The sequence below is a fragment of the Aricia agestis genome, chromosome Z, assembly GCF_905147365.1.
Source record: "Aricia agestis chromosome Z, ilAriAges1.1, whole genome shotgun sequence".
Classification (NCBI taxonomy): Eukaryota; Metazoa; Arthropoda; class Insecta; order Lepidoptera; family Lycaenidae; genus Aricia; species Aricia agestis.
This window is the reverse complement of record NC_056428.1, coordinates 41,993,940-42,021,170: the sequence shown is the minus strand read 5'-3', so window position 1 is coordinate 42,021,170 and position 27,231 is coordinate 41,993,940. Positions and strand designations below refer to the sequence as shown.

The following is a 27,231-nucleotide window of genomic DNA, read 5'->3' as shown; positions in this document are numbered from 1 at the left end:
ATACAGGAAAGAAAGTCAATTAGTTCATGATATCGATTAACTATAGTTCAAGTGATGAGAATCCGTAAACACACGTAAAAAGCTATGCAATTTTTATAGCCAAATTATTAATTGATGTGACACTTTTAGCACTAATGCCTTATATAGCACGAATAAGGAATTAATAAACTTATGAATTATCTTTTTAGCTTACAAAAATACCGATTAAAAAGCCCAAAAAGCGTTGTTCAAAACTTACGTATTTAATGTTAAATCCACGTGTTTGAGGCATTCTTTGACCATTCTTATGGTTTATTATTTAGCGGAACCACAAAACTCATCAATAAATAAAAATAAAATAAAATAAAATAAAACGTTTTTATTTCGGTCTGTGGACCATATAGTGTTAGTAAACATTTTACTTAAAAACTATGTTAGTAAGAGTACAGCATTGCGAATTATAATAATATATTATGGTACAAGCACAAAATCACGTATAATATAACTATTATACGTGATATTAGTGTCCATAACTAGGTGGACGCGAGTCCAGTGCTGCATCATAGCACTGTCCACTTCCAGTCTCTCCGCAACTGTTCTCAGGAGGCTGTTGGCGCTGCCCCGAACCCGATGTATCAGGGATGCCACACATTTCCTTATGATAGCTGAGAAGCTATCCACTTCAGCTGAAGCTAGCATCCCTGAAGCACTGCAGTGTCGGGGCAGCCCCAGCAGCGCCCTGAAGGCATTATTATACTGTGAACATTTAATGATGAATGAGTTAGATATTTATATATCTAGATATATCAATATTTTTTTTACGTCCGTGTATCTAGCATTAAATGTTCACTAAAAACCTTTATTAACACTTTTATTACATGAAATATGCAGACCGACTCCTTTGTTATGTCCTAGTAAGTAGGACATAATATTACACGCTTTTGACGCTTATACACCGATATAAGGCTCTCTCCAGTCTTAGTACCACAATGGGACCATAAATGGTTTTATTTTTTTTAATGTTAAATTTATGTTTTTGTGAAATGTAAAATGTTGTAAATGTTCTTAAAGTTTGTAGGTTTCTTTTTGTTATTTATTACAATCAATTAATGTAATTGTATTCTAATGTAAGTTCATTGTATTTTTATAATGTATTCGACTGAAGGACCTGTATCCATAGTCAAGAATAAATTATAAAAAAATCACATGGCAATAGGTAATTGGCGACCCTTTTCGACTTAGCGCCCATTTTTGAAAACTGAAAAGTGTTGTAAATTGCAATTAATTTATTTGTGTAAAATACTGCAGATAACAATTTTGGATTGTAAGAAAATAGTACTTAGTTAGTATTAATTATTTTTATGTTGTATTATATATTTTTAGTACTTATACAATTATAATTATGTAGATTGTAGCGTGTAACAATTACGTGGTAAAGTATTGATAATATTATATTAAAAACTAGCTGTTGCCCGCGACTTCGTCCGCGTCAGCAAAATGTGATAACGAAGATCATAATAAAAAAGAGAGAATTTTTCCGAACAAAATATATAAAAAAATAAAATATATCCTCCTCCTTTATTGAAAGTCAGTTAAAAAGTAGCCTAAGTTACTCCTTATTACATCAGCTATCTGCCAAAAAAAGTCCCGTCAAAATAGCCCCAGCCGTTTCGGAGATTAGCCGGAACAAACAGACAGACATACAGACAGACAAAAATTGTAAAAAATCCTATTTTGGTATATGTATCGTAAGTACATTCATATGCATGTAGTAAGAAACGGTTCTTTCAATATTACAAACAGACACTTCAATTTTATTTATGTGTATAGATATGTATAGATATAAAAGGTGAATAATGGGTGAATAAAATTGATTAAAACAGCTACCTATGTAGTGATAATATTATTATGAAACGTCTACGATAATGGTAATGTAATTTATTCTTTATACAAGGGTACCTAATAATTATTGTGTTGGAAATTACAGCAGCATATTTTTTGCTGAATTAGTTTTTATTCAATAGCTATCGGAGAACACGGATTATTATTATTATTATTAATTTCTGAAAATATCCAGTTGGCTATGATTCTATTAAAACTTTATTACGCCAACAACTATTTCCTAGTGCCTAGTAGTAATCGGTGATCCTGATTATGTACTCAGTACTCGATAAAGCAATGAGTTTCTAAATTAGTAACCAGTGTTGCCAACTTTTTTTTTACTAACCCACCAAATTCAGCAGCGTAAACCACCAGAAACCGCTAAAACCTAAATGGCCTCTCAAACCACCAGAATTCCACTAAATAACGTAAAGACAACAACAACCTATCTGAATATAATTTGAGAATAATACAACAACAACGTCATTATTATTATGAAATAATTATTTTTGTTACTACAATAAGGAAAACTTTAGTTACCTATGTACCTATGTATAAGTAGGTACTTAACTAAAGATTAAAGATAAACGTCGTTAGAGGAATCATTGTCATTTACTTGTTCAGTTTGTGAAGAATAAATTTCTTTAGTTCTAATTTTTGTACTTAATACGGTATTTGGTATTATGTTGTTATTACAGCATTTGCCTTCGCGTGCTAACCTTGCAGTTTGCACGAAAGAAAGGCGATCAAACTTCATCCGGTTTCTCTGTTAAGTCTTGACAACATTCATCATGCTAAATAATCGCTCTATATCAGCGTTAGAATGCGGCAAAACGAATAAATATAATAATAATATAATTAAGTTTCCAGTGTGCGTCTTCAAGGGTTAGAAACATAATAAAAAAAAACTAGTGGTTTAACGTCGAAGCTACCACTAACTTAAATAATCTAATCCACTAAGAAATCCACTAGCCACTAAAACTAAATTTTTCCGATCTAGTGGAAATTCCACTAAGTTGGCAACACTGTTAGTAACATAGAATATCATTGTCAATATAAAGTATTAACCATAAAGTTAATATTATACCTAGTGGTATTAACATATTTAATTATCATGTCAAAATATTACAAAAAAGACGTAATATTATGTAGAGGTAGAATGTTTTTATTATCATGCACACAGATTGTATTCAGTATGTAAGTATGCAAATAATAAATTAAGTATAGAAATTAATTCCTGCACGGTCTTATATAGGTACTTAAATATTTTAGAATTTCACAAATCCATGGACCAAAATGACGAGTTTACCTGCAAGTTGTGCATGAAAAGTTTTTATAATGCAACTGCTTTATTGAACCATAAATACTCTCAACATGATGATGATAGTTCCGACATTGAGCTACAAAATATACTTCACAACGATACAGACAAGGTAATTGTACATCTAAAGTTATAAATTGTTATAATAATTGTATCCATGTGTATCTTATTATTTTATATCAGTTAAATATTATAATCCCAATATGGAATAGGTGCCAAATAAAAAAGTATAAAGAAAGAATTAGCTGTCCCGGCAAATGTTGTTTTGCCATATAAAGTATAACTAGCTATTTGACCGAGCGTTGCTCGGTCAAATAGCTAGTCATATAAAATGACATTTTCTAAAAATGAATCCTAGCTAGATCGATTTATCGCCCCCGGTTCGATCTCGATCGAATCGATCGGTTTATCTCAGTATCGATTTTCATGAAATTTATATACAAAATTTCATGAAAATCGATACCGAGATTCCAAAATTATATACTTATATATATATATATATATATATATATATATATATATACTCGGCGAAACATGGCGGTAGCGTTCATTGACTCCCTGTCAAAAACTTGTCATTTTCTATATAAACCGCAATTGACAGTGAAGTGTCAGATGTTGTCAATCGCGGCCTTGTATAGAAAAATTAGAAAATGACAAGTTTTTGACAGGGAGTCAATGACCGCTATCGCCACGTATAGTATATTATAATAAGTATATTATAATAAGTACTCGCCGAGTATAGTATATTAAATAAGGATGACACCACAGATATATGTATATCAAGATAGATACCGTATGTCGCTCCATTTGTATGAAATCGAGCGTGCCACTTTTTTCCTACTAACTGTGACGTACCGATGATATGAAACGTGACCCTTCTAGGCCAACGTTTCTATTTGAATTTCTACAGCTCATTAAGGCTTTAGGCATTTAGGCCTTTTTAAAATTCCGATTGACGTCCGATTCCGATAGCAGAGCAAAAACAGACTTTCGAAAGACGAGCATTGCTCGTCGTTTGGGAACGTGAATAGGCACGCGAAGTACATACCTACACATGCGGTATCTATCTTGATCTATGTGTGTGTATGACACTGAATTTTCTATCGGTATCGCTATCGCGTCGCACTGCGCACAATGCAATGGTGGCCGTCAGTCTCGAGTTGTAATACTTTACTATTATTTATTCAACAAATGCATTTATCAATATAAAAAGTACCCAGTAGCCGATTCTCAGACGGTCTACTGAATATGCATATTAGATTAGGTAAAAATCAGTAAAGCCGTTTCGGAGGAGTACGGTAACTAAAATTGTGACACGAGAATTTTATATAATACTTACTAGACGTTCCGCGCAGCTTCGCCCGCGTAATTAAGATATTTCACAGACAAATTAGTCAACAAAAAATAGCCTATGATCCTTCACGTGGTCTACTTCTTATCTAATAAATAATAATATAAGCCCTTTTAAATAATTTCCCGCGTTTTTCCACATTTTACTCTATTTCTTCGCTCCTATTAGTCTTAGCGTGATAAAAATATAGGTTGCCTATAATAGCCTTCCTTGATAAATGGGCTATCTAACACTGAAAGAATTATTCAAACCGGACCAGTAGTTCCTGAGATTAACGCGTTCAAACAAACAAACTCTTCCGCTTTATAATATTACTAGCTGTTGCACGCGACTTCGTCCGCGTGGACCTTAGTTTATAGTTGTTCCCGTACATCGATTGAGTCGTTAACGCGCAAATCAGAAAAGTATATTGTGTGGGAACCACACATTTTTCCGGGACAAAAATCATTCCTTGTCCCAGATTCAAATTAGTCCTCCAGCCCTATCTCCAATCTCCATGCCAAATTTCATCAAAATAGATCATTAAATATTTTGAGTGAGAATCATAAAGGTTTATTGTGCGGGAAACGTATATTTTCCGGGATAAAAAGTATCCCTTGTCCTTTCCCGAGACTGAAAGTATTGCCATACCAAATTTCATCAAAATAGATTGAATAGTTTAGGCAATAATCATAAAAGTAAATTGTGCAGTAACCGTACATTTTTCCGGCACAAAGTGTATCCTATGTTCTTTTTCGGGACTCAAAGTATCTTTATACCAAATTTCAGCAAAATGGGTCCAGCCGTTTACGCATGATGTCGTGACCACCTAGTCTATAGCCTTTCTTGATAAATGTGCTATCTATCACTGAAATAATTTTTAAAATCGGACCAGTAGTTCCTGAGATTAGCGCGTTCAAATAAGCCCTTTCAAATAATTTCCCCCATTTTTTCCACATTTTCTTCTTAGCGTGATAAAATATAGCCATTAGCGCGTTCAAACAAAGAAACAAACAAACTCTTCCCAATTATATATATAATACTAGCTGTTGCCCGCGACTTCGTCCGCGTGGACTTTAGTTTATAGTTGTTCCGCGTACATCGATTGAGTCGTTTACGCGCAAATCAGAAAAGTATATTGGGTGGGAACCGCACATTTTTAGGGTTCCGTACCTCAAAAGGAAAAAACGGAACCCTTATAGGATCACTTTGTTGTCCGTCTGTCCGTCCGTCCGTCTGTCAAGACCCTTTTTCTCAGGAACGCGTGGAGGTATGAAGCTGAAATTTATATCAATTACTCAAGTCTACTGTCCCTTGAAGCTGTGAAAAAATCAAACTTCTAAGCCAACGCAATCAAAAGATACAGCCGTTTATGCCGCAAATTTTCGACACTTGCAAGGGAATCAAAACCTACAGGGTGCTTCCCGTGAACTCAGAATCTTGAAATTTGGTACGAAGCAACGTCTTATAGCATAGATAAAGGAAAAATTACGAAAACCATAAATTTTTAGTTACATCACATAATATATTTTTTTTTAATAATTTTAAACTTACTACCCATTTCCTCATAAACGCGTAGAGGTATTAAATTGAAATTCATACCAAATACTCAAGTCTATAATACCTTTAAGCTGTAACAAAATCAAACTTCTATGTCAACGCAATCAAAAGAAACAGCAATTTAAGCTGCATATTTTGAAACTCGCAAGTACTCGCAAGGGAATCAAAACCTAAAGGGTACTTCCAGTCGACCTAGAATCTTGAAATTTGGCATGAAGCAACATTTTATAGCACACATAAAGGAAAAATTCCGAAAACCTTAAATTTTTAGTTACATTACAAAATATATATTTTTTAATAAATATAAACTTATTACTTTTTTCCTCATGAACGCGTAGAGCTATCAAGTTGAAATTCATATCAAATACTTAGATCTAATTGCCTTTAACCCGTGAAAAAAAAAAAATTCTAAGTCAACGCAAAAACGCAAAACGCAAAAGTACAACCATTGATACCGCATATTTTGAAACTCGCAACTACACGCAAGGGAATTAAAACCTAAAGACCACTTCCCGTTGACATAGAATCTCGAAATTTGGTAAGAAGCAATAGCTTACAGCACAGGTAACAGAAAAATTCCGAAAAGCTTAAAATTTTAAGTAGTTATACCACCAAAAAAATTGTGATTGTAAACATAATTGTAGTTACAGCAATGACCGCGAGTTATTATACTATTCAATATAGATTTTAGAATGAATCCCCAAAATGGAATTTCCACATATTTTTCATCCATAAACATGTTTCCGTTAATAAACAGTAGCACTACACGAAGTTGTACAACTATTGATAACGTTTTTTCGAACTTCAATGTTCAATGTGGTACTATTCATAACTTTTTCAGTCACCATTTACAGGTCTGGTTCAAATTTAATACTTAATTAATATTTTTGAACCAGATTTCTAAATAGTGACTAAAAAACTTAGTAAATAAATAACTTTAATAAAAGAACTTTCGCAAGTCTGCTGCAAGGCTAGTATAAGTGTTTCAGTTATATTATAGATAAATGATATGTGTTAATATAAAATAAAGGATTACTTAAACGATAAAGAGATCTTTGTCTTAAATTTATGCTCCTCCATCTTTCCCCATTGTAATGTTATGAATTTCATTTTGCAATAAAAATACCATAGTTATGACTCGATTGTCGTAATGAACGAACTTTGTAAACCTTGCAGGTTTGTACGGAACCCTCGGTGCGCGAGTCCGACTCGCACTTGGCCGGTTTTTTTCGGGACAAAAAACATTCCTTGTCCCAGATTCAAATTAGTATCTCCAATCTCCATGCCAAATTTCATCAAAATAGCTTAAATAGTTTAGGCGAGAATCATAAAAGATTATTGTGCGAGGACCGTATATTTTTCGCAATAAAAGTATCCCTTGTCCTTTCCCGAGACTAAAAGTATCGCCATACCTAATTTCATCAAAATAGATTAAATAGTTTAGGCGATAACTTCATTGTGAGGGAACCGTACATTTTCCGGAACAAAATTAGTATTCCTTGTCCTTTCCCGAGACTCAAAGTATCTCCATACCAAATTCCATCAAAATATTATATTGAATAGTTTACGCGCAAATCATAAAAGTATATTGTGCAGTAACAAAACATTTTTTCGGGACAAAATGTATCCTATGTTCTTTTTCGGGACTCAAAGTATCTTTATACCAAATTTCAGCAAAATGGGTCCAGCCGTTTACGCGTGATGTCGTGACCACGCGAAATATAACGTTCCGCGCAGCTTCGCCCGCGTAAATTAGATATTTCACAGACAAATTAGTTCACCAAAAATAGCCTATGATCCTTCACGTGGTCTACTTCTTATCTGTGCCAAATAACAGAAAAATTGCTCCAGTAGTTCGTGAGATAAGCCCTTTCAAATAATTTCCCCCGTTTTATCCACATTTTCCTCTATTTCTTTGCTCCTATTAGTCATACCATGATGAAATATAGCCTCTAGCCTTTCTCGATAAATGGACTATCTAACACTGAAATATTTTTTTAAATCGGACCGTAGTTCCTGAGATTCGCGCGTTCAAATAAGCCCTTTCAAATAATTTCCCCAATTTTTTCCACATTTTCCTGTATTTGTTCGCTCTCATTAGTCTCAGCGTGATAAAATATAGCCTATAGCCTTTCTCGATAAACGGGATATCTAACACTGAAAGAATTTTTGAAATCGGACCAGGAGGCCTACTACAACCTCTTATAGCAGTATTATTTTAATCTTACTTTATGATTTCGTACCATCACCTCTTAAAAGTAAGATTACTTTATGATTGTTCCGTCAAGACGTTTTGTGACGTCATGTCCCAATATCATTCGCTCTCAGCGTACCATGAGCTCCATTTTAACACCGTTTGACAGATGAGCAAGATTACTTTAACGTCAAACTAGCGATCTTAAATCCGCTGTGAAATATCAACTTTTTTAAGATTGTTTTGCATTTTTTATTGTTTTTTAGTAAAATTATATTTGAAAATTGAGTACGGTACGACTTTAAATTACGCATATTATGTATTAACAAGAAAAGTCTTAACTTTATTTGTATTTAAAGTTTACCATGTACATAAAAAACGGCTTTTGTTTTGAGATAACCAATGAATTAAATATTTACGTACCTTCTATTTACCTTATAATAGAAAATATCGAAACAGTCTTCAAAGTCGCGCAACTCACACACCACTTAAAACTTTTTTGTTTTAGCGTACCACAACAACACTTCAAGTCTTAATTGGGTTTCAGCATTAGTTTTTCAACAATTTAACTATTTGATTTAATTCCTATTGTTAACAATTTAGCGCTGAATCGGTTTAATTTATTGAAATATTTATGTTTAGTACCATTCAAATTCTCTACAGTCACTAATAAGTTTTTTCTACATTTGTTTAGACTAATTAGACACTTCATTTGTTTACACAATCGTGTGAGAGTGACAAAACGCTTTATAGCTGCTATCTCGCTTCCACCCATGACAATTCATTTGTTTACACAATCGTGTGAGAGGAACAAAGCGCTTCATAGTTGCTTATCTCGCTTCCACCCATTGATAAATGTAAACAAATAATTTGATATCGTTCGTTCTTTCCCATCACTTAGCAGGAATAAAACAAGATTGTTTTCATACACCTTAAAAAGTTCATGGTACGAATCAAAGTAAGGTTATTGTAATCTTACAACAAAGTGTTCTGGAAACATGATAGTTTTAGGAAAGGTTGTGGTAGGCCGCCAGTAGTTCCTGAGATTAGCGCGTTCAAATAAGCCCTTTCAAATAATTTCCCCCATTTTGTGGCCTGTTAGAGCTATCGAGCGTTCCACCATACGCTAATGTCATGTCAAATCGCCTAACACGGTGTTAAATTTTAATTCCTGCTGGGGAGGTCCGTTAAATATATATCAGGCCGTTATAATAGTCAAAACAACAACTTTTTAAAGACAATATCCAATATCAATAAAAGAATCTGTTTTGACTTTTGAGTGTTGCCGCCATGTTTCGCCACATCCTTACATATTATTTATTATTTTTCATGTTATGCATTATTTATTTTCATTTTGTCAAAATTTCAGCTCTCGGATTTTCCTTGAAATTGCAAATACACTGACTTGTATCAAAACTACCAAGCCGAAATAAGTAAATAAAAGTTTGTATCATGATTCATATTTTGAGCTATGACAGATCATAATTATTATCCTGGTAAATTAAAAAGAACTATTGTAGTGTAACAAATGTATGCGATCAGTGATATTTTAATTTGGTCGCATTATCTACCAGATGACGTATTATACGAATAAGGTGAAAATGACATATTGCAGCCAACATGTCGTATTAAACTTGTACTTACATTGCAATTTCGTCGCCTTATAACAAGAACGAACGAATTGAATGTTATTCACTCGTTGTTCACTTAACGTTTCATTTACTAATCCGCTGTTAAATTTTTACTGTGGGACATAAGTATTTTAACAGTCTGTTTAATTTTCCAAGGTCCGTTAAGTAATGCCTTGTTAGGATGTAACAAACAGAGGTTGGTGCAATTGGGTCTAAGTATAGATAACACAGTCAAATTAACTAGACGCACGGTTTGATGGCGTCATTATGGAGCTCGCATGTTATGTAATATATTTCGCTGCGTCAAATTAATGATATAACCGTGTTGTAGATTGATGTTTCATGTTTATGATGCTACTTCGTTGGGGATGCTATGCGGAGATTTTAGATTTTGTTCATAGATGACGTTCGATACCACAAATAAAAATTGACTTATGCTGATGTTGAGCAAGTTAAATAATATTTATATTAACAGCGAAGTCTTAGTTTTTTAATAATAACTTACCCTTAATTAGGACCCTGTTGGTCCTAAATAAGGGTAAGTAAGTACTTAAATTATTATTACTTAATAAAAAAAAATCTTATTACAGAAAACCGGTTTTCAATATAATTTTATACTAGCTGTCCCGGCAAACGTTTCTTTGCCATATAAAGTATTAAATGTCCCGCGCGGCTTCGCCCGCGTAAATTAGGAATTTTACGGAATAAAAAATAGCTATACTCCCTTCACGTGGTCTTCTCTATATCTGTGCCAAATATTGCCATAAAATTGCTCCAGTAGTTCGTGAGATAAACCCTTTCTAATATTTCCCCCGTTTTTCCCACATTTTCCTGAGTTTCTTCGGTCGTATTAGTCTTAGCGTGATAATATAATATTATAGCCTTAATACTCGATAAATGGGCTATCTAACACTGAAATAAATTTTTAAATCGGACCTGTAGTTCCTGAGATTAGCGCGTTGAAGCAAACATACTCTTCAGGTTTATAATATTATTAAGTAAGTATAGACTTTTTTATATTATCGCTTGACAAACTCGAGTCTCAATCTCAAAGACTATGAAAAGTACTAATAACAGGGTCATGATGGGCTCATAATCATGGGACGATGCATGGTATGATATGGTAGTAAAGCATAAGCTTTCCGTTCTTAAAATAACGCTGAAACTCCCAAACTTGTATCGGACTGGATTTCCCAAACCGCTCTTTTGCGCGGCAAGGCTGAAAACTATCTTATTTTTTCAAGATATCGTTTTCATTTTTTTATTTTAAAAGTAAATCATAACGCTTTTAATTTGGGCCTATCCTTATTTTTTTAAAATAATTATTATTTTCTATGAAAATAAACATAAATAGGCGATTTCCAATTTTGGCTTGACGCTGAACTATTTTACTCAATATCTAGACCGATTAACAGCCGCGGAGAATTTTTAAATTTTGGTGGGATTTACGAAACGTTGTTTCTACAAAATACCATTGATCTCATAAGCATAAAAAATATGCCATTTACCATATTCAGCCACACGCTAACCTATTTAGGAGGTGGCTGTGGGCTGGGTCGTACCAGTTTCCAGCCAGAAATGAAAGAAAACCGTTTTATCACAAAACCCCCGATTTTATGCAATTTTGGTGTACTAAAATTATCCTACTTGCGGCAATAATATCATGTTGTTATTTTGAATATCGGTAGAGTTTTGGTTTGTCGTCGACTGGGCTCGACGGAAGTTCGGCTCGCGACGGAATTTCGGCATAGTGTGTCGTCCATCACGTTCCGTCCGTATTTTGTATGCGTTTGAAACGCGGCGTAAACGCGGCGGAATTTACGCCGGCGTAATTCAGCCTAGTGTGTTTAGACACTAACAGATTAAAATTGTATAAACATTAAACTTACATAGGAATTCGATCTGTATATGTATGGCAATAAGGTGCAAAATCGCGTAAATATAAATAAAAATACAATTACGAAGTATTTTTTTACTCATAAATGCGATTGTGTTTCTTATTCCGATTACGTTGAAGATTGTTTTTCAGTTTCCTTTCAATTTATACTAGTGCAATTAGTGTATTATCGAAGCAACTTACATCTCAGATTCAAATGTGTGCCTTACGCTCTGGAGTTAAGGTTGAATTTGTTATGTTCAATTTTGGTGACATTAGTGATGGTGACCCTGACATGGTAATGATGATAATGATGATGAATGTAATTTGCATAGTAGCATATGCTTTTAGTTCTTAAAACAACGCCGAAACCACCAAACTTGTATCTATTAGGAATCTGGATTTCTCTTAGTATCTTCGGAACCATAGTATACCTTGGTGCCAAATCTTGCGTTTTGGTAGCATATGCTTAGGATACTTCTTAAAAAACCAAAATCACCATAATATTATGTTTCCTTACAAATTTTGAGGAGTTCCCTCGATTACTCCTGGATCCCATCATCAAGTCACCATTTTTATGAACATGGTACCAAATTGGAGTGAAACCTAATACAACAAAACAAAAATTTTGAAAATCGGTTCACAAACAGCGGAGTAATCGTTGAACATACAAAAAAAAATCTCCACAGCCGAACTTAATATCACTTCCTCCTTTTTGGAAGTCGGTTAAAAATACGAACATAACACTTTCCCATTTTGAAAATCGATTAAAATTGTAGCCTATGTGTTATTTTGATGTATTATTTGTATAAGCTATATTATTGTAAAGTTTCATTAAAATCCGTTCAGTAGTTTTTGCGTGAAAGAGTAACAAATATCCATACATCCATACATCCAATCAAACTTTCGCCTTTATAATATAAGTAGGATATAAAAAGTAGCTAGTAGCCGATTCTCAGACCTACTAATTATTAAGCATATAAAATTTGGTAAAAATCAGTAAAATCGTTTCGGAGGAGTACGGTAACTATATATTATCAGTATCTTATATCTTTAAACGAGCAATTCTTGTATATATATTATATATATCTATAAAATTGGAATCTCGGAATCGGCTCCATCGATTTTCGTGAAATTTAGTATACCTATATAGCGGGTTTCAGGGGCGATAAATCGATCTACCTTGGATTCATTTTCACAAAATGTCATTTTATTCGTGTTTCATCGAATACCGAGAAAAGCTCGGTCAAATAGCTAGTAAGATATTAAATATTATAAGCGTTAACTAATCATGTTATGGTCACGATTTACAATTCAGATCTTCGACTAGTCAATATTTTTCCAGATTGTAACAGCCTTTCTCAAACAGCTTAAATAGACCTGGGGCCAGTGACAGATTTTCATGACCAAGCCCCTCCCAACCGAAACTTCGTAAAATGAATAAGGGACTTACGCGATCGTCAGCTGCGACTCCGTGGTGGGGTGGGTCATTTTTTTCAGTCATTTCCTCTCATTTTAAAATTTATCAGAGTATAGTTTATGTAGTATTTTGAAAGAAAAACATAGTCACATTACACGGTGGATTACACGTCAGCTGGCTCCTTGAACATGAAAAACCAGCCAAGTGCGAGTCGGACTCGCGCACCGAGGGTTCCGTACAAACCTGCAAGGTTTACAAAGTTCGTTCATTACGACAATGGAGTCATAACTATGGTATTTTTATTGCAAAATGAAATTCATAACATTACAATGGGGAAAGATGGAGGAGCATAAATTTAAGACAAAGATCTCTTTATCGTTTAAGTAATCCTTTATTTTATATTAACACATATCATTTATCTATAATATAACTGAAACACTTATACTAGCCTTGCAGCAGACTTGCGAAAGTGGTTAAAGGCAATTAGATCTAAGTATTTGATATGAATTTCAACTTGATAGCTCTACGCGTTCATGAGGAAAAAAGTAATAAGTTTATATTTATTAAAAAATATATATTTTGTAATGTTACTAAAAATTTAAGGTTTTCGGAATTTTTCCTTTATGTGTGCTATAAAACGTTGCTTCATGCCAAATTTCAAGATTCTAGGTCGACTGGAAGTACCCTTTAGGTTTTGATTCCCTTGCGAGTACTTGCGAGTTTCAAAATATGCAGCTTAAATTGCTGTTTCTTTTGATTGCGTTGACATAGAAGTTTGATTTTGTTACAGCTTAAAGGTATTATAGACCTGAGTATTTGGTATGAATTTCAATTTAATACCTCTACGCGTTTATGAGGAAATGGGTAGTAAGTTTAAAATTATTAAAAAAAAATATATTATGTGATGTAACTAAAAATTTATGGTTTTCGTAATTTTTCCTTTATCTATGCTATAAGACATTGCTTCGTACCAAATTTCAAGATTCTGAGTTCACGGGAAGCACCCTGTAGGTTTTGATTCCCTTGCAAGTGTCGAAAATTTGCGGCATAAACGGCTGTATCTTTTGATTGCGTTGGCTTAGAAGTTTGATTTTTTCACAGCTTCAAGGGACAGTAGACCTGAGTAATTGATATAAATTTCAGCTTCATACCTCCACGCGTTCCTGAGAAAAAGGGTCTTGACAGACGGACGGACGGACAGACGGACAACAAAGTGATCCTATAAGGGTTCCGTTTTTTCCTTTTGAGGTACGGAACCCTAAAAAATATAATATAATATATTTTCAATGATTTCCTCTCAGCTAAAAAATTACCTGGTGATTAGGGCATGGTGGTATTGGGAATTTTTGCAATACCGGTATAATACCGGTATTGATTTTTCAAAAACCGGTTTTCCGGTTTTTCGGTATTTTTGCGGTATTTATCAAAAAAGCGCTAAATCCTTTATAATTTAATCGAATAAACAAAAAAAAAAACCGGCCAAGTGCGAGTCGGACTCGCGCACCGAGGGTTCCGTACAAACCTGCAAGGTTTACAAAGTTCGTTCATTACGACAATCGAGTCATAACTATGGTATTTTTATTGCAAAATGAAATTCATAACATTACAATGGGGAAAGATGGAGGAGCATAAATTTAAGACAAAGATCTCTTTATCGTTTAAGTAATCCTTTATTTTATATTAACACATATCATTTATCTATAATATAACTGAAACACTTATACTAGCCTTGCAGCAGACTTGCGAAAGTTCTTTTATTAAAGTTATTTATTTACTAAGTTTTTTAGTCACTATTTAGAAATCTGGTTCAAAAATATTAATTAAGTATTAAATTTGAACCAGACCTGTAAATGGTGACTGAAAAAGTTATGAATAGTACCACATTGAACATTGAAGTTCGAAAAAACGTTATCAATAGTTGTACAACTTCGTGTAGTGCTACTGTTTATTAACGGAAACATGTTTATGGATGAAAAATATGTGGAAATTCCATTTTGGGGATTCATTCTAAAATCTATATTGAATAGTATAATAACTCGCGGTCATTGCTGTAACTACAATTATGTTTACAATCACAATTTTTTTGGTGGTATAACTACTTAAAATTTTAAGCTTTTCGGAATTTTTCTGTTACCTGTGCTGTAAGCTATTGCTTCTTACCAAATTTCGAGATTCTATGTCAACGGGAAGTGGTCTTTAGGTTTTAATTCCCTTGCGTGTAGTTGCGAGTTTCAAAATATGCGGTATCAATGGTTGTACTTTTGCGTTTTGCGTTTTTGCGTTGACTTAGAATTTTTTTTTCACGGGTTAAAGGCAATTAGATCTAAGTATTTGATATGAATTTCAACTTGATAGCTCTACGCGTTCATGAGGAAAAAAGTAATAAGTTTATATTTATTAAAAAATATATATTTTGTAATGTAACTAAAAATTTAAGGTTTTCGGAATTTTTCCTTTATGTGTGCTATAAAATGTTGCTTCATGCCAAATTTCAAGATTCTAGGTCGACTGGAAGTACCCTTTAGGTTTTGATTCCCTTGCGAGTACTTGCGAGTTTCAAAATATGCAGCTTAAATTGCTGTTTCTTTTGATTGCGTTGACATAGAAGTTTGATTTTGTTACAGCTTAAAGGTATTATAGACCTGAGTATTTGGTATGAATTTCAATTTAATACCTCTACGCGTTTATGAGGAAATGGGTAGTAAGTTTAAAATTATTAAAAAAAATATATTATGTGATGTAACTAAAAATTTATGGTTTTCGTAATTTTTCCTTTATCTATGCTATAAGACGTTGCTTCGTACCAAATTTCAAGATTCTGAGTTCACGGGAAGCACCCTGTAGGTTTTGATTCCCTTGCAAGTGTCGAAAATTTGCGGCATAAACGGCTGTATCTTTTGATTGCGTTGGCTTAGAAGTTTGATTTTTTCACAGCTTCAAGGGACAGTAGACTTGAGTAATTGATATAAATTTCAGCTTCATACCTCCACGCGTTCCTGAGAAAAAGGGTCTTGACAGACGGACGGACGGACAGACGGACAACAAAGTGATCCTATAAGGGTTCCGTTTTTTCCTTTTGAGGTACGGAACCCTAAAAACATTAAAATCAACTTGTTTATTTAAAGTTTAACTGTTAAACACTGTTTTGTTCCTTATACTAAACAAATAACAAAAAAAATCTTCCTTAAGTACATTACAATTTAAACATTAAAATAAAAAACCGGCCAAGTGCGAGTCGGACTCGCGCACCGAGGGTTCCGTACAAACCTGCAAGGTTTACAAAGTTCGTTCATTACGACAATCGAGTCATAACTATGGTATTTTTATTGCAAAATGAAATTCATAACATTACAATGGGGAAAGATGGAGGAGCATAAATTTAAGACAAAGATCTCTTTATCGTTTAAGTAATCTTTTATTTTATATTAACACATATCATTTATCTATAATATAACTGAAACACTTATACTAGCCTTGCAGCAGACTATCGGCGGCGGCGGCGGTCGGTCGCGACTTGCGGTATCAATGGTTGTACTTTTGCGTTTTGCGTTTTTGCGTTGACTTAGAATTTTTTTTTTTTCACGGGTTAAAGGCAATTAGATCTAAGTATTTGATATGAATTTCAACTTGATAGCTCTACGCGTTCATGAGGAAAAAAGTAATAAGTTTATATTTATTAAAAAATATATATTTTGTAATGTAACTAAAAATTTAAGGTTTTCGGAATTTTTCCTTTATGTGTGCTATAAAACGTTGCTTCATGCCAAATTTCAAGATTCTAGGTCGACTGGAAGTACCCTTTAGGTTTTGATTCCCTTGCGAGTACTTGCGAGTTTCAAAATATGCAGCTTAAATTGCTGTTTCTTTTGATTGCGTTGACATAGAAGTTTGATTTTGTTACAGCTTAAAGGTATTATAGACCTGAGTATTTGGTATGAATTTCAATTTAATACCTCTACGCGTTTATGAGGAAATGGGTAGTAAGTTTAAAATTATTAAAAAAATATATATTATGTGATGTAACTAAAAATTTATGGTTTTCGTAATTTTTCCTTTATCTATGCTATAAGACGTTGCTTCGTACCAAATTTCAAGATTCTGAGTTCACGGGAAGCACCCTGTAGGTTTTGATTCCCTTGCAAGTGTCGAAAATTTGCGGCATAAACGGCTGTATCTTTTGATTGCGTTGGCTTAGAAGTTTGATTTTTTCACAGCTTCAAGGGACAGTAGACCTGAGTAATTGATATAAATTTCAGCTTCATACCTCCACGCGTTCCTGAGAAAAAGGGTCTTGACAGACGGACGGACGGACAGACGGACAACAAAGTGATCCTATAAGGGTTCCGTTTTTTCCTTTTGAGGTACGGAACCCTAAAAACGACTATCATTTACATATAAGTTTCCAGTGATAGAATCCAGACAGAGCCGGAGAAACTGGAAGCAGTTCAAAATTGGCCAACCTCTAAGAACAAAACCAAAGTGCGGGGCATTCCTCGGCCTATGCTCATACTGGCATTTTGTTAAGGGATTCTCGGAGATAGCCAAACCATTACATCGGCTGACAAGATAAACGACACTTTAGTTGGAATGAGACTTCTGAAGATTATTTTCAGAAACTGAAGAAACATCTGTGTGAAACACCAATCCTGGAGTATCCACAAACTGAAGGTCAGTTTATAGTCAACACGGATGCAAGCAACACGGCCGTGTTGCTTGCATCCGTGTTGACTATAAACTGACCTTCAGTTTGTGGTCGGAGGGGTGTTAGGTATCTCAAAAACAGGGTGAAAGAGAAGTAATTGTTATTGCATATTTCAGCAAATCATTATCTAAGCCCTCTGGATTCTCTCTAGAAACTAGTGTGTGACAAGAAGGGAACTCTTGGCTGTCGTAAAGACGCTAAAACATTTCAACAAATATCTCATCGGCAGACAGTTTTTACGGTGAACTAATCATGCAGCCTTGAAGTGGCTACTGCAATTCAAGAATCCAGAAGGTCAAGTAGCTCGATGGATTGAACATGAACAGCTCCAGGAGTTTGACTTCAAGACGGAACACCGCAGCGGAAAGACGCATGGTAATGCCGACGCACTTTCACGAAGGCCGTGTTCGGAAGACTGCAAACATTGTGTTAAGCAGGAATCTAACGAAGTAACATTAAAGTTAACGAGAACAAGTCCTTCGGGTCTCTGGGAGAATAATGCAATGATGGGAGGCTCAAGAAAGAAATGACGACCATCGGCACATCATCACATGGAAAAAAACTGGAGTGTACTGGGCGCAATGGGACAGTCTGATAGTTCAAAACGGAATACTCTACCGAAAATGGGAAAAGACTAACGGCAGATAGGTCTATCTTCAGATAGTTGTCCCAAGAACGAGAGTACCAGATGTTCTTCATGAAATACACAGCATAAGAGTCAGCAGGTATTTCTCTCCAAATCCTTCGAACCCTAGCACGTAACATTATTATAATAATAAATTTGACTAAGAAATATGCCAACACAGAACTCACACACACACAGCAAAATTATTATTTTACTAGCAGTTGATTTTGAGTGTATTGGTATACTTTCAATTGTTTCATAAATCATAATATTGTGTTGAAAACACGTGTGCGTATACAAAAATATATTAAAGCTAAAATACCGAAACGTATTTTTCTCTTTAGTACCGGTATTTAAAAATGATCTAAATGGTGCAGTATTACCGGTTTTCCGGTAATACCGATTACCGGTATCCATGCCCTACTGGTGATCTACACTACTATTATAAAGAGGAAAGATTTGATTGTTTGTTTCTCTTGAATAGGCTCCGAAACTACTGGACCGATTTGAAAGATTATTTTACCATTGGAATCCTACATTAATTCTGCTGAACATAGGCTACATTTTATTTTGGAAAAAATAGGGTTCCGTAAGATATTTGGGATTTTCGGACGCAAGGTGTAAAAAATCAACCAGAAATGTTACTTTTTTCGCGTACGCTGCCTAAACTATAAAAGATAGAACCATAAAATGTTCTAAGTAATTGTAGATCTTTTAAATATCTACAAAAAAGTCCGCGACACACTATACCTATCTATGTTGAGTGAGGCACAATAACAATTTTTTTATTAAAAAATCTTGAAATGTTTTTGGACTACATTTAAATGCCTTTATTTTACTCATGGCATTAATTCTTATCAAAATAAATTATTTCATTACTAAGTACAGTTAATGTAGATAGTATTTGGTCTTTGAATGATTAAAATTGGACGTTTGGTTTTAATGTTATGGCGAAATTAAAATATTACGATTTCTGCTGCACGTTGCGAATTGGGCGTCGTCAAGGCGCGCCGCGCGGGTGTGCTCGCCCGGAGAGTCCACGTTAATATTAATTATTATTACCTCGATCATGGGAATCGCAGACACAATAGATTTATAATATAATAGTTATGCGACAGCCGGGTGCCGCTTCATTGATGGGATAATATTACTTATAGTGCTTCATTAATTCATTACGTTTAGTGTAAACCATTTTTATGTTCCATAAAGATTGACTAAGAAAAAAAGATTGAAAAAAAATATTTAAAAATCAATGTCCACCCGTGCGAAGCCGGGGCGGGCCGCTAGTCGTTTATATGCTACTATGAATGAAAATTAATGTCAGCTTGCTGTAAGTATCTCAGTGGAAACTTTCCACTGAGATACTTACAGCAAGCTGTCAAAACTTTAATTTGAGAGTTATCAAAACTCTCAAATTAAACATACCGCCAAATAACATGAGAAATGTTATTTCCTCCCGGATGAAAAGGGGTTTGGGTAATATTGGCGTCATTTTCAAATTTCGCGGCGACTCACCAAACCGGCATATTATGAAAGAACATAATATCAAGGGGAGTAAACCAAAGACTTCTATTAATAGAATTCTTTGGAGTAAACTTTATTATGGGGGACTATATAGCTAAATTATATCGGAGCCGAGATAATAGGCATTATAAGTTCGTATTTTCAACTAAAAGTAAATTCAATCATAGCATGTATACTCAGGAAAAAAAAAAAAAACGGCATTATTTATTAGCTTCAAGCCTTCCTCGATATATGGGCTATCCAACACAAAAATAATTTTTCAAATCGAACAAGCAGTTCCTGAGATTAGCACTTTCAAACACACAAACACTTCAGCTTCATAATATTAGTATACAGGGTATAATAAAACTAAGTGATAATATTTTAGGGTGAGTACCGTGTATGAGTCTCGTCAATAGAGTTTTGTGTAAAAGTAGCAGCGCTGAAAGAGAACATATTTTTTTTCACTTTTGTATGGGGAAACTCTACGCCAGGGCGCTTGCAAATCACAAAAAAAATGTCTTTCGGCGCTGCTTCTTTCACAGAGAACTCTATACAAGGGACACATAATATATACTTACTCTAACTAAAGTATTACCACTTAGTTTTGTTACAACCTATAGATATAGATACAAGTACAATTCAATTCATCATTTATTTTTATTTTTAGTTATTCGTACATTTTAGAAGAATGACTTATAGTAGGGGAGGGGACGGTGCTATTTGTGTAGTCACTCGAGCTTTATGGAAGCTTCTGTGGGATAGTGCGTGGTGGCTACAAAGGAAGATCTTCCGACCGAGCGACGTATTATCTTCGGTCAGGCCGGAGCTCACGTGATACTTTTCACCTGTCGTAATAAATAATATACAGGGTGCAATTAAACCAGGTAGGCCAAATTTTTTTTGGGGCTTAGGTATCATTAGGTGAGTCCATTCAACCGAAAAAATTAGGGTGTTAATTTTTTTACAATAACATATTTTATCCCAAAAAAATCGATGCACAATGGTCGCTTCATAAGTTAATAATAATTACGATATTGCGACCGAGCTAGTACATCGCGCCGCACAGATATCCAGTCGAGACCGGTTATGCGTAGGGGTAAAGCGGGGGTGACGCGCGGGGTGGGAGGCGGGAGGCCCGCCGCCCGCCGGTCGCCGGCGACCGTTTAGTACCACGCGCGTAGTTGTATAGCTAACACGTAATTATTTTGTTTGTCACGGCCCCCCCGGCCCCCGCGCTTTATTAGTGTCTGTTACAATGTACCCTAACCACGATCGAGTGTTATGAAATGTGGAGGCATAGGTGGAGGTGCTACATTTTAAGTGGCGAAAGTTTACGCGAAACCCAGAGACTGTACGAGCAAGAAAGCGTTCCTCGTCTTCGTAACAGCTGATTGATGATTCTCGAATGCAGCAGCTGTACCCTGAATCTGAATCGCGAGACAATCAAAGACTCGGATTATGGACAGTTCGCACTTCGCAACACTTGCACACGCCTAGCCAGCCTCGAAGACAGCCTCTGACGAGGTTAAAAGTGACAAAGTTGTGCTTAACAAACTTTTAAAGTCTTAAAGACAATGTGCAAAACGCGCTAGACTCTGCTTAGAGCAAAACGGATTGCAGTTTGAACTCGTTTGAACTATGCTAAGTGTAGACAAGATGGAAGTAAATAAGATTTAGAGGTGGGTTGTTTTGATTTTTATTTTTTAATTAGTTGTACTGTGTACATAAGTTAATTGAATTTTTTAAATACGCCTAAATGCAAAGGATGTGGTTTAGATTTATTATAAATTTCTAAAGTGCTTATTTTTCGTAATTAAAAAGTTATTATTTTCCATTCTTTTGATGTGTATCAATTAATTTTATTCTAAACATACCTGTCTACGCCCTTTACATTTGACGGTCCTAAGTTCGTCAAAGTATGAAGGGAAAATTCGCAACTTATGATAATAACGAGAATGCAGTGACGGATTAGCCCTTAATCAAATTAAGCAATTGCCTAGGGCATCACATCTGAGGGGGCACCAGAAGAGTAAAGGTTCAAAGACCGATTCTAGTTGAAATAAGGACAGGCATGGATTGCTTAGGGCATCAAGTAGTCTTAATCCATTACTGCAAGAAAGTCAATGGAAGAGCGGGGCGGGGCCGGGCCGCGCATGTGTCCATATTTTGTGGTGTTTGGTAGGATAACTTTCGGAGGCTATTTCTCAAAATTTTAGTACTGAGTGATTATAAAAGAAGAAATACGTGTATTTTTATTTTTAACAAGGATCAATATATCCAAATTTGGCAGGAAGGTTAAATTGCACCCTGTATAGTTGTGAGCCATTTTTTCACTCACTGAGCGTTTTCGGTCTTTGAGCGTAACATATATACCGACGCGCTCAGAAAACTTCGATAGCGCGATGCAGGAATGTTATGCGAATTGTGGACACCGTCACACTTCTTTGGGGTATACTAAACATCCCCTATCTTAATCTCACAGATCGGATGACATTTCAATATTCAAAAAAAAAAAATTTATCCCACCACATGAGAAATCTGATTTCTATTTCATGATAACTAGACACATGTCGGAAGCCTATACAAGCTTAATGTAACACGCGCGAGCTACTCCCGAAATCCCCTCTTCCTCTCCCCTACTATAACCAACATACAACTACGCGCCGTCATTTAATGAGTTTTTTAACTATTTGTTTTTCTTTTGCAAAAAAATGCAAATCCATTTTTTCTCGAATTTCTTAGAGGGCCGTTTTGATTTTTTTATATTTTTTGTGTAAGTAAATAGTTAATATTCTATAAAACATTCCTGCAGCTCCACGTGTATGAGTGTAAGTAGATTAAACCGGGAAGTAGATTAAAAGCTAGACTAAAAATTCTGCCGAAAGGTGGCGTCCGGCGTCATAACTCATACTGAACTATGGCCAAAATTCGCTATGGAAAAATAGTGGAAATAATCGACATTATAATAATATGGGAACAATACCCTAGAGTCATTTTACCTACAACACATTAATACACAAAGTCGGACGAGAGTTAAACCCAGTGTGAAAATATGTATGAAAAAATATTCATATTATATTTGACGCGGACGAAGTCGTGGGCAGTAGCTAGTGAGAAATATATTTATCCAAAAGATTAATATACCCTTTCTATACCTGTATACCTGTTTTTTAAGGATAGCTCCATAAAGTAACGTTAATTACTATTGATTTTGTGAACATACGGCGCAAAAATAAATATAAGTACTAAAATAATCGTAGCTCAGCTCCGATATTACTTAGAACAATTTTTATTACTAATATATTATGTTTCTCTGATGTAGTGCTACAAAATAGTATTGGTTTAATCCCTGGCCGCTGGAAAAAAAAAATTACGCCACAGGTCCATACATGGTCCATACAAAGTTACTCAATTCCCTTTATCAGAGAATTGTTAAAATACTCTAGTAAGTTTACAATAAAAAAATCAGCCAGCTGTAAGTCAAGGGAAAAGTCGTCAGCTGATAAGTTTCAGTTTCAGTGATACTGTTACGTTACACCTTTCAAGGTACCAGCTGACAAACTTTTCACTAAGATACAGCAAGCTTACATTAATTTTCATTCATAGTACTCGTAGATCGATATAAACGATCACCAGGTAAATTTTTAGCTGAGAGGAAATCATTGAAAATATATTATATATTTTTTCATGTTCAAGGAGCCAGCTGACGTGTAATCCACCGTGTTATGGTCAGCTGACTATGTTTTTCTTTCAAAATACTACATAAACTATACTCTGATTTTCAAATGAGAGGAAATGACTGAAAAATTTTTTTTTCTTCATCTTTGGTAGGCTGCCATTGCCACACACGGAGTCGCAGCTGACGGTCGCTAGTATTCATAGTATAATTCCCTTATGCATTTTAAAAAGTTTCGCTCGGGAAGAAATGATTGACCAAAAATTTGGGCCATAATATTATTCAAGACATGCGTACCTACAGGAGTCAGAACAACGTTGTCGAGTCCGCTACTAACTGAATAAGATGCGTCACTCAATTCATACTTTAAGTTGATATAATATTTAAATAATAATTTAATAAGTATAGCAAAACCAATGGGCATTGTCCAAAAAAAATCACATGTACTTTTTATATTTTTTTTCGTTAAAATAGGGTATTTTAAGAATATAAATTAAATAATTTTGAAATTCATTGGCTGGTTTTTTCTCAATAAATTTTTAAAGTTTCGCTCTGACGTCATCACCGGCGGCCAATTGACCTCTGTAGTGTTTTAAATTTCCTTTCAATCTTATTTATAATGGCTGGTTCGTCAAATGCAGGTTCTTATTATGTGAAAGCTGATACGAGAAGCTTACCAAAAGTTCGAAATGTAATGTTGGTCGAATTTATTGCTTATTTAACGCCATTGAAGGTCAAACTAAGGTTAAACATATTTGTTCAAAAATATAGGTAACTAATGGGTATTTTTTTCTTTTATATACAGAAAAACGATCACTGACCTTATTCCTCGAAATGTTTTTGTAATGAGCAAAATTAAAAAAAAATGGACAATCCCCATTAACGTTCCCTCTGTCTTGGGCCTTGGCCTAATCGCTAATGCTTAGTTGTTGCAGTGTTTAGGGGATAGGTATTAGCTATAATTAATTATTATACGGTCTCTTTTTTAGATATTTGATGGTCTTTGCGGCTTTCAATTCTACCCCCACGAAAATCAAAGCACAGACTATACGACGATCGAAGACAACATTACACGACGCACTTTCAGCGTAGACACGAGCTACATCATTGTAAGAATAAGACGTGAAGATGACAATGGGAGCAAAGAGGACCAACTGGAGGATGGCTTGAGAAAGATGCAACCAAAGTTACCGGTGGATTTAAGGTATTTACAATAATATTATTATTATGTTTTTATTCAATACGGGATTTTCCCTTACCATTACCATTGAACGTAGTGCTCGCTCTTAACCCTCAAGCTTAAGCGCTTGAGTTAAGTTGAGTTAACCGAAGCATCATGCCTAGGATAATTAATAATTATTATATGAGAACAATATTTATTTATACCTGTAAATTATTTAATAATCTTCTTTCTTACAGTGGACCGTTTACATGTACCCTGCCTTCGGTGATGCAGCCAGATCGTACATGCCGGCAGATATTTGTAAACTGTTGCGACTACTCGATGCACTATCGGGACCAACACACAAAGCGGCGAAAAACCGCCCTCAGATGCCAAGTGTGCGAGAAACGTTTGGACAGGGCGTATCCTGACAGTACTCCCCAGGTCGAAATCTATACCTGTCGGACCTGTGACCAAGTTTTCCTGGATAGCTCCCAATTGGATAATCACGCCAGAATGATTCACACCAAAATAAAACCATATCAATGTCCCTTATGCTCAAAAAGATTCACCCAGCAGGGCGGCCTGCACCAGCACATGCGCATGCACTCTGGTATACGCCCGTTCGTTTGTGTCTTTTGCAACAAGGGTTTCACTCAGAAGGCTGGTTTGGACCAGCATTTGCGCACCCACACCAAGGTCAAGCCTTTCAAGTGTGTGATATGCGGCAAAAGCTTCTCACAGTCCATCCATCTGAGGCAGCACATGCGAACGCATACAAACATACATCCATTCGAGTGCCAAGTTTGCGGAAAGCGATTCAAGCAGAGTAGTCATCTGAATTTTCACTTGAGATCACATGGAGACGTCGGCTACGTGATGACGGACCAGTATAACCAGACAATACAGTCCGAACCGAATCACCTCGACTTTTTCAACCTTTCCAACGTCCAACCAGTGAGAGATGGGGATACAATGTACTATGCCGCCGAAATACCAGAATACAATGCCAATTATTATACGAATAGTATATAAGGTCCTCGACGACTTAATAATATTATTAAATATTAACTGTACGCGAGTAGTTGGAATTAATATTTAGTTTCTAGTACGAGTGAGTACTTAGTTAATATAATTTTTTAATTTATGTAGGATATTTAACGTAATATAATAAAAATACCCGAAACAGTTTGAAATATTTCTAGCAGTTTGTAGGTTGGTTAGGTTGAAACTGTACCAGGACACTATGAGTTTGAAGAAGTGGGAACCGACGCGACGGGTTGTCGTGTCGGTCAAAGTTCGTGACTCCGTTATCGATTTTCAATCGTTTTGCGAAAGTAAACTATGTATTATAATGTATACTTACCATGGTAACTATACATTATATCAAAGTTGTTTGTATAATATTTTATTCGTGTTTACTATATTTTGTCGTTAAGGCGACGCCTTGATAATTTGGCTGCAGCGATATAGATTTTTCTCAGCAATGACTAAAGCTAAGAAATTAAAGTTTAGTGTCAGTATTAATCATGTCTTTGTATTTGAATTACCCATAACATAACACGATTGCTCAACTTTTATAACACAGAATAATCAATCAAAAAGACCTCTGTAAAAAAGGATTCCTGTTTTGCCAACAGAGGAGAGTGATTTAAGCTTCCAAAATTTGTACATAGATTGGTTCAAGCATACACTTTAATTTGCCCATAGCTTATATGAAATGTATTTATGGTTTTTAAATTACGCGGCAAAAACCATTTTCTCGCTGCGCCCTTTCCATTTTTTGCTGTTCCATTGCTTGTTTTCGGCATCTCATAGAAAACAAGCAATCTAAGACATATCCAACACGGTTTTTTTATTTTAACGCCTTAAGTAAAAAACCGTGTTGTATATTATGTTTTAGATTGGAATGGAACAGCAAAAAATGGAAAGGGCGTAGTGAGAAAATGGTTTTTGTCGCGTAATTTAAAAACCATAAATACATTTCATAATTATAAGCTATGGGCAAATTAAACTATATGCTTGAACCAATCTCTGTTGGCAAAATAGGAATCCTTTTTTAAAGAGGTTTTTTTTATTGATTATTCTGTGTTATAAAAGTTGACCAATCGTGTTATGCTATGGCTAATTCAAAGACAAAGACATGATGAATACTGGCAATGAACTTTAATTTTTTAGCTTTAGTCATTGCTGAAAAAAATCGATATCGCTACAGCCAAGTTATCAAGACGTTGCCTTAAACGCGGCGTCTCCTTAATGAACGACGCCAGTACTAACTAAAGCCTAGCTGTGGTCTAGTTACTAGACCATTAATTATTGCAACTCAAATTTTCAGTAAATAAATAATTTTAGTATCTCATTAAAGGCT

At 35.0% G+C, this 27,231-nt stretch overlaps 1 protein-coding gene across 2 annotated transcripts; it reads left to right on the top strand.

Annotated features, from left to right (window-relative positions):
* Positions 1-1,254: 1,254 nt before the first annotated feature.
* LOC121738668 (zinc finger protein 383-like) lies at positions 1,255-25,900 on the top strand. 2 transcript variants are annotated; one of them, XM_042130880.1, is made up of 4 exons: positions 1,255-1,321; positions 3,133-3,293; positions 24,691-24,905; positions 25,121-25,900. In XM_042130880.1, the coding sequence occupies exons 2-4, from the start codon at positions 3,147-3,149 to the stop codon at positions 25,896-25,898; spliced, it is 1,140 nt and encodes a 379-aa protein (XP_041986814.1). In that variant the 5' UTR covers positions 1,255-1,321; positions 3,133-3,146; the 3' UTR covers positions 25,899-25,900. The 2 variants fall into 2 exon arrangements, with proteins under 2 accessions (XP_041986814.1, XP_041986813.1); XM_042130879.1 differs by lacking the exon at positions 1,255-1,321 and adding an exon at positions 1,818-1,839.
* The last annotated feature ends 1,331 nt before the right edge of the window (positions 25,901-27,231 follow it).

What these genes read in the sequence shown, in the direction of transcription:
- LOC121738668 (XM_042130879.1), top strand. An exon ending in TTCACAACGATACAGACAAG is followed by an intron (nt 3,294 to 24,690) that starts GTAATTGTACAT and finishes TCTCTTTTTTAG; the next exon opens with ATATTTGATGGTCTTTGCGG. An exon ending in AAGTTACCGGTGGATTTAAG is followed by an intron (nt 24,906 to 25,120) that starts GTATTTACAATA and finishes TCTTTCTTACAG; the next exon opens with TGGACCGTTTACATGTACCC.